General features: G+C 40.8%; 1 protein-coding gene across 2 annotated transcripts in view; it reads right to left on the bottom strand.

The window, feature by feature from the left end:
• emid1 (EMI domain containing 1) overlaps window positions 1-9,224 on the bottom strand; it is a 78,914-nt gene that overhangs the window by 3,759 nt on the left and 65,931 nt on the right. For both annotated transcript variants that reach the window (XM_080738258.1, XM_080738259.1), the window contains exons 10-14: window positions 7,237-7,326; window positions 3,531-3,583; window positions 3,280-3,342; window positions 3,126-3,170; window positions 2,471-2,515 (exon numbers count right to left, since the gene is read on the bottom strand). In XM_080738258.1, the coding sequence (XP_080594384.1) occupies window positions 2,471-2,515; window positions 3,126-3,170; window positions 3,280-3,342; window positions 3,531-3,583; window positions 7,237-7,326 (296 nt within the window). The remainder of the gene's footprint in view (window positions 1-2,470; window positions 2,516-3,125; window positions 3,171-3,279; window positions 3,343-3,530; window positions 3,584-7,236; window positions 7,327-9,224) is intronic.

A 9,224-nucleotide genomic window follows, 5' to 3' on the forward strand; every position in this document is an offset into this window, starting at 1 on the left:
GGTTTTGGACATACAAGGTTTCCACCCGGCAACGATGATATGCTATAAATATAAGGTGCTGGGAAAAAAAGTTTGGGAACCCCTGGCGTAGAGAATTGACATGAAAAAATAATGTGTCGCTTGCCTTGCCTTTTTTCTTTGTTATCTGCATAATGTAGCTTTCTTTATAAATCACATTCCGTTGTTTATTTTTACATCCAGAAAAGAAATAGCAGTTGGTGGAGCTGTTAAAGATGGAACCATGCAGCATTGCATTATGGGGTAAAAGAGGATAGCTGTATCCACTCCACTCACCTCAAAACACACCAACCCCTAAACCCACCACCACCCACCACCAAAACATATGGAGCGATTTGGCATATACATTTACACTAATTTTCTTGGGTGTTCAATGAAATGTAAACAAAATGTAAGATGGAGCAGTGTTTTCTCAATTGAAGAACACTATTTCAGACATCTGATTGTGTTTGTATGTGTATGTACTGTATATGCCAAAGTCAGATGCTGAGAATGTGACTGTGAAAGGTAGCCATGGGGACAGTAGCTTGCAGAGGGAGTCAGACAGCTTTAGGGTGGAGAGGACAGTGTCATGACGAGGGACAACAGTCCAGAGCACACCCCAAGGACCAAGACGTTAACATCAACACCAAATAACACAACAAATTACTCTCTCACTCACTCACTCACTCACACACACACACACACACACACACACACACACACACACACACACACACACACACACACACACACACACACACACACACAGTGCACACTTGCTCGCAAACACACAAAAACAAAACAACCCACAAAAAAATGCACACACATATACAATCAGTATCCATAAGTAAGATGTTATGATCTTTGAACACAAGTGCAAGAGATGCAACTGAACACCACTGTGTGATCAATCACAATCATGTTAACATGGTGAGTGTAAAAAACAACAAGGGGGGGGGGGGGGGGGGGTAGATTATAACCATGACCTAAAGCTGTAGGTCATGTTTATATCAAACTGAAGTCACTGAATAGATTGATTGTTGTGAACTTGAAGTAGCATAAGTAAAGATCTCTTACATTTAGATTGTTCTTGCAAAATAAGAAAGAGGTCAAAGAAAAGCAGGGATTAGACAGACACAAAGTAAAAGAATTTAAGGAACATTTTCCCTTTTTGTACCTATACCTAAATGCACCTGTAGATGACATCATCGTCGGCAAGGATTTCAAGCACATGGGACTTTTTTCTTCCTTGAAGGCTAGCTCATTAAAATAGTTGCCATGGCTGTTGCATCAATAAAAAGGATTACATCAAAGTTTCAAACGTATAGTAGCTTGAAATCCCTACCAATAATGTCATCGGTAGGTACAGCACATTTTGGGCTATCCACACAGCCTGAGTACGGTGCCAATATGGTACCAAATGGTACCATTATCCTATCTATAGTGAGCATTAGTGAAGATCAATAAGTAAAGTAGAAGTACTGTTCCTATGAAACAGTGTGGGCTCGCAAAGAAATAATACAAAAAAAAAAAACTAAAATAAAAACTCTTAATCAAATAAATTGTTGTTTTTCCTTAATTTCTTATGTTTGCCAACGTGACTATATTCTGCAGTGTGCTAACTGTCATGTGAAGCTCAACCAATACTCCAACTAACACCACTCCCAGATGTTTTTCCGCCACTTGCACCTCATTGGCTAAGGGCCCTGCCTTTGTACTGTCTTTCTTTCCAAATTTTTATCCCACGATTTTGTAACTTTTTTCACCCAGTGCTGGCGGGAATCGAACCCAGGACCTTCTGGCTGTGAGGCGACAGTGCCTTTGTACTGTCTGCGGCGGAACTTGGTAAATAAATAAGGAAGATAACATAGTATTCTCGCCTTTCAGGCGAGCCCACAATAAGGTTGAAAAAAGGCAAGTTCCTTTATTATTCTACATAAATCTTCAGCTTGGGGATTCAATGTTTTAAGGGATGACTCATCCTTGTTGGAGCTATTCACTGTTTTGTATTAATTCACATTTATTTTATTTACTTGATCTTGTTTTGTTTTGTAGAATAGTTTTTATTATTGCTACCGTATTATTCCAATGAATCTGTGTTCCAGCTAAATGCTAGCTTTATTTTTTAATTCTGTAGGGTAAATTGGGGGGCACAGGTGGATTTACTGAAGTCATCAGACAGGGACAGAATCACATTCAGTAGGCCCCGGGAAGCTGTACAGTTTTCTTTTTTCTTTTTTACCAACGTCAAGGTCACAGTCAGTCAGACATTGCCATCAAGTTGGACATTGGACTCATTTTCTGCCTGCGTAGGATTCCTTATAGCTGAGGCCTCAGTGGCCTTTTGAGTTTGATTGTTGCTATGAAGACAATCCCCACTACACTCCTCTCTGTCCTCAACCTGTGCTACTCAGTAAGTATGTGAGGTACAGGGCAAGTACACACGCCACCAAAACATCACCTCTCTTACCGGCAGGCCCTTCTCTCCTGGCTCTCCCTTGGGACCTGATGCTCCCTGTGGAAAACATTGACAGAAAAACATTGGACACACTTTATTTTTAATAACATCCATAAAAGTGGTTCCAGCAGTATACTAAAACAATGGTTCTCAACCTGTGGGTCGGGACCCCCAGAGGGGTCCCCAAATTATTTTGGGGGGTCCCCAGATGTTTAGCTAAATGTTAACATTGCTTTCTCACTCAACTGTAAACAGACCAACAAACAGTATAAGTGATATCTGCACATTTCTTAAGTGACAATTTAAGGACCTTTTTTAGTACCTCTGGTCAAATATTGTGAAAATAGCAGATCTACATGCTCACAACGTCGCGAGGCGTTGTGAGCATGGAGATCTGCTATTTTCACAATGGAACAGATCGAGTCAAACTAAATGTAATGCCAACTCCTACAATTATATCAGGGTGAGGGTTGCGGCTTGAAAAGGTTGAGAACCACTGTACTAAAAGATAGAAAGAACCCATTCTTTCCAAGTTTGTGGTGTCGCTGGTTAGTGTAGTTTACAGTAATTTAACCAGCTGTGACATTTGTTGATGTTTCTCCCACACACTGGTTTATTCTGGCCCTATTCCCCAGGGCCATAGTGCAGCAAGGTGGAGGTGGCTTACCGGCTCTCCTCTGAAGCCCCTCTCTCCTGGATAACCCAAAGGACCCTGAGAAACCGAAGGCAGAGGTCTGTTTAACGAAGTTGAGGAAATACAAAAAGAGTTGAAGGTGAAAAGAACCACCAAATGTCATTGAACCTCGGGATGTCACACTCACTCTCTCCCCTCGCTCTCCTTTTGGCCCCAGAGGGCCTTGAATTCCAGCGGCTCCAGATTTCCCCTATAAAGAGTTAGAAAATACATTAAAATTCACAACATTCAAATTGTACAGCCACAAATGGAAAATTGATTAAACAGACAGACAGACAGACAGACAGACAGACAGACAGACAGACAGACAGACAGACACCTAGATATATTCTCTTTTTTCAAGGTGTATAACATTATTAAAGTATTCGGAGAGCTCACGTTCTGTCCTGCTGGGCCAGGAGGTCCCACTGGGCCTTTGGGACCTGGTGGACCTGTGTATCAAAACATACTCATTAATATTCATGCTGTGAAGAGATTTTACATTCAGGGAGCGGAACCTGGCAGCGGTGATCCATCAGCTTCCAAAAAGCTTTGACACCATACACTGAGGGAAACTCATGAACATGTTCCGGGCCTACGGGGGTTCCTGATTAGATGGTTCAGAAGGTAGAGGCAAGCTATGGCTGGACTCGAGCCAAGGTTCAGACGCACAGTGGTGATACAGTTATGATTTGGGGTTCTATGCCACCTGCAATGTTTTTTTACACAATATTCTATTTTTTTTAGATGGATCTGTATGTTTTCATCACAGTGTGATAGGAAAAAAGTGAACTGGTGTGTACATCCAACCCAATGGATTCAGGTGCAGGATAAAAAGAATCCGCACACTGAAACTTCCAATATTTAATTCCCTTATCCATGATCAATGGAACTTCCATCAGCCGTCAAGGCATAGCTGGGAGATCAGGTTTTGTAGAAAATATACATATACTGTAAATGAGACGAGGCTAGCCTGTTTCATCCGGACCCTTGACACAGGAGTAGTAAATTGAGATTTGCCCTTCAAGCTGTCTTGTCCCAACATCACCTCACTGTGTCTGCCAGTAAAAGTTATTCCAAACAATCCCTGCGGGAGTCCTACAGGGTGACACCTGGCCCACTTCCTGTTTATTGTAGAGATGGACCACGCCCTGACACTCGCACTCGGCGTCAGGAAGGAGACACTGGGATTCACGCAGGTCCCGAGGAAGACTAGGTACAGAGTACATCCCATCACGATAACCAGTGGTGGAAAAAGTACTCACATGTTTTACATAAGTAAAAGTATCAATACTGCAATATAGAAATACTCTGTTACAAGTAAAAGTCCGGAATTCAAAATGTACTTGAGTAAAAGTATGAAAGTGTTGGCATCAAAATGCACTTACTTTTTAACTCAAATGTTTGCTTCTGGGGGTCCCTGCAATAGAATATTTTGAGATGGGGGACCACGGCCAAATACATATCATTGTGAGGGTCTTTGACATGACCAAGTTTGAGAACCACTGATATAGGCCGATTCTACAAATGTCTTCTAAATCTTCTGAAAAAACGTATGTTGCTATATCAGTGGTTCTCAAACTTTGTCATGTCAAGGACCCCCAAAATGATATGTAGATACACGATTAGATACACGCCGCTGGGTTGCACCTACACGAAAATGCTACGAATGGCTCTTGTGTCACATGGGCGGACACCATCAGAAATGTGGACCTTTACGGGGACGTCCCACAGGTCACAAACAAGTTCAGAGAGAGAAGGATGCAGTGATGTCATTACATGCGCATCCCGCATCAAAAACTCATTCAAGTCGCCCAGGGACTCATTCATGTCATGGTCCTGGGGTCCCGGGGATGCGCCTCCATTGGAGTCCATGTTAAAATAATTTACCGGGTCGCGGTAAAAGAAAAACATTTTAAAATTCCACAGACACCACCATTGTTCATGGGTGAAAGCATCCTACTTTACCCTACGTTAACACAAATAAAATCCATGTAGAAAGTCTTAAACAGGCGATAGAAACGTCAATGTTTTGATTCCACCGACGTCCGACGCCATTTTGCGCGCCCGAATTCATTAGGGGCACATGTTTTAGTAGTTTTAGTAGTTCTAAGTTCAAACATTAGCCAAATTGTAAAATAAATATAAGAAATAGGCAAACATTTTGAAAATAGCCGATCTACAAGCTCACAGCGCTCGAAAACATTGTATTGAGGACTCATAAAACTTTTCTGGGACCCATTTGAATGACCACCTGTGGGTCCCTGGACCCATTACATTGAAAACCTAGTAACATCACTGAGGATGAAGGTGGCTGGGCACTGGGTCAGGCACCTGGAACTGGTGAGAACTGGCAAGAAAATTGGCTCTGTGGGAGCCAACCCAAGCTAAGAAGGGACTATAGTGGAAGAAATATGTAACAAAAATAGGCTAATGTGTTCACTTCCGGCAGAAAGCGTGAAAATTTGCACCTAGGGGTATTTTTGTGCGCCGAATTCAAAAATTGACGGTCCCAAGCACTTTTCCCATGGGATCTGGTGGCTCTCATTCACTTACCATACTAGGGAAAAAAGACCCCCCCAAAAATCTTCTTTAAATAGCATGTGAGGGTTCTATCTAGGGGGTTTTCATGATTCTGAATCCATTGCAAGCATTTGTTTTGTACGAAAAACATTCCTTGGGCAAGAAATGGACCCTACACAACTGTGAAAAGTGATGACTCATCACTAAACCATAGTTTTGTGGGGTCCATTTCTTGCCCAAGCAATGTTTTTGTGCAAAACAAATGCTTGGAATGGATTCAGAATCATAAAAACCCCCTAGATAGACCCCTCACATGCTACTTAAAGAGGATTTTTGGGGGGTCTTTTTTTCCTAACCCTAACCCTATGGTAAGTGAATTAGAGAAAAGTGAATTTGAGAAAAGTGCTTGGGACTGTCAATTTTTGAATTCAGCGCACAAAAATATCCCTAGGTGCAAATTTTCACGCTTTCTGCCGGAAGTGAACACCTTTTTCACATATTTCTCCCACTACTAGCACTGAATTTATAGAGGCTGCCCTGGGCACTGAGCCTCTAGGGGGCATCAAACAGCAGGCCAAAAATGAAAAAAAGACTGGACTGATGAATTGAGTACAACGGACCACAATGCAAACAAGACCCCTGGGGTTTTTTGAATAATCCTTTTAGCATAACATTTGACTATACTACCTGTACTGTTAACGATCTTGTTAATAAAGTATTCAATCAATCAATCAAAAGACGATTGCAAGCAACAGCACCAAAATAGTGTCCTGGGGCTGCTGAAGTACTGGTAAAACGGCAGTACCCCTCACCCCGCCGGTGAAGCGGAGATCTTCCAGAGCACAGCACCAGAATAGGCTAATTGTCGCGTGACTGCCGAGTTCATGTGTATCTACTGTGGTGAAAATTGATACAAAAATATAAAATACAATCATGTTTCTGCAACAAACAGCGATGTTTGTGGCACCTCCTATGGGTCGATGGGAAATTAATCTAAAAAAAAAAGAAAAAGAAAAATAGGCCCCTAAAGCAAACTTTGAATAATTTTGTTGCCAGTCAGTATGGAATTAAAACTTCTGGGAACCCAGATTAGTATGGAATGTAAAAAAGATGTATGATACATGTTTATCAAATGACTCAAAAGATAGAAAGTTTGATTCTGAATCGCACAGCGTTTTTTCAAGATTAGCTGCGGACACACAGCCAGAGTCAGACAGGTGCACACAGACACCCAGGGGTAACTTTGAGTTTTTACAGGGGCCAGTTCCGAATTGCAGGTACCACCTGTAAGTGCTCTTTTAGCGTGGTTTTCAAGGAGAGTAAGGATTCACATTTTAGGGCGTCCCCAGCCTTCTGCCTGGTGGAGATCATAAACAATAATACAAAATAAAGGAAAAATAAAGGAAAAGGAGTTTGTTGTGTGTGTTTTGGTAACATACATTTGGTTTACTTTAGGCTATGCATGTGTGTAAAGGTATAAGGAACTAAAACACATAATTTCCATCAGAAATAGGTCATATTAAACAGGTCAGACAATAGTGACACAGAGGTGCCAGCTTGTGGGATCGAGAGAAATACCCACCAACAGGTCCAGGAGGACCTTGAGGTCCTGGGATTGGTGGTCCTCGTGAGTCATGGAATGTGTTGGAGTAGAAAAGGTCTTTTCCCTGACCTGCAAAAAAAAAGTTGATCATCTTAGTCATGTAGCCATGGATAATGAAAACATTACTTGTGTGACACAAACTTCTCCTTCCAAAGAAATATTCTAATAGAATAGAATAGAGTCTATTGTATTGTGATTCTGGCTTCATGTACTAACTCCAAACAACAAATAAACAAATACAATAAAATGTAACAATAATGAAATACAAAATGATATATATTATGCTCTCTTCTCTCTTGTTTCTAGGGTAAGGATTTATTTAATATTGTATTAATAAAAAGTGTGATCATGCATTAGACTTAATATATTCCAAGAGTACATTTCTGTGTTATTTATTTTGTTAATGCTGTTGAAACTGTGCCATTGAGATCAGAAAGGCTCTGATGATATACTACAACAGTCATTGCCTGTAGGGGGCAGTGCATTCTCACAAACACAAGCCTTGGCAGCATTTCTAAAATCTTGAACACTATAAACACTTAAAGATAAAATAAGGTGGAACACACAGGTTCTCTACAGCATGAAAAAAAAAAGAAAAATAACCATTGTTTTTCATTCATATAAAATGTCTGGAGTATGGCATAAATAATGCACTGATTCAGTTGGCAGAGAGCAGGAGAATGGAACAGAGAGATATGTGAGAAAGGTAATGTGAGAGTGATAGAGGAAATGTGTGTGGTTATTGGGTTGTCTAATACTGACAGCAAACACAGTTCCAATCACAGCACTGGGTTTCAAGAGAAACGGGTTGAAATAAATGCCAGAAACATCTCCCAGCTGCCAGTTTCATAACAGTAATAGCTTAAAGACCAGAAGTGACTGTCAAACCTAGTTCTCTTTTACTCTCAATTACTCTGACTTTGTCTATACTGAATGTATTTAATGCATAGAATTGCACTAATTGATTGATTGATTGATTGATTGATTGATTGATTGATTGATTGACTGACTAGGCATAAAAGGTCTGCTAAAAGGATTGTTTCCATTGGGCTCCTGTGTACTCAATTCATCGAAATACTACAGGAATATCCTCAACTAAAGACATTCTTAGTAAACTAACAGTCAAAGGAATTTGTCAAAACTAATCAATGACTTTATTTAATCTACAAATCTGTCAAATTGTATTTCCCACACTGTCATGCAGAAACCAGCCTTTTCAGGTTGGTGAGGTACCGAACTCAACATTCTACGGTTGATTAGACAGGTAGAATTAAAGGGCTATCTCCAGAGTTTACAATGCCATTCAGAATGGAAAAATAAACTAATACAAAAAAGACTTCGTCTACAAAGACCAAAATGACCAATTAATCAATAGGTACTGTATATAATATGATATCTATAATACAAGGGGACAGCCCTAGTGTACTGTACCTTTTCTAGATGCATATACCGTACTATTACAGTTTTGGGGCTGCCATCTAGTAACATATTCATGAAGAACCAGATTTGAACCAAGTAGCAGCAAGCCTCTGTGTTTTACGCAGCCCCAGAAACACAGTTCTGTTTTGCAGCATGGAATTCCAACCTCTACAACCAGACATAAAAGGCAATAAGACAGTATTTTCCAAAGGACGCTTAACACAGAACCCCCACGTTCCCTATTTTTCTTTCATGTTGAAATAAATGGCTCGCAGTGTTAAGAGTTCATTGCACCATTCTACCTAAACAAGGCGTGTATAAAAATGGTGTGGCTGCCATGTGGATCTCAGACTTGTGGCTAGCCTGTTATGTCAGTCATCTATGATGTATTAATGATGTGTGATTCCACATTAGGGCAAGGTTTCAGCCCAAACGAAGCCCCTTTGATTTCCATTATACAGACAGACAGACAGCAGACAGATAGACAGAGCATACAGACAGACTGACAGGGCCACTGCCTAATAATAACACTGCCTGTGCCTCTAAGT

The sequence above is a fragment of the Nannobrachium achirus genome (assembly GCF_963921795.1).
Source record: "Nannobrachium achirus genome assembly, chromosome: 12".
NCBI lineage: Eukaryota > Metazoa > Chordata > Actinopteri > Myctophiformes > Myctophidae > Nannobrachium > Nannobrachium achirus.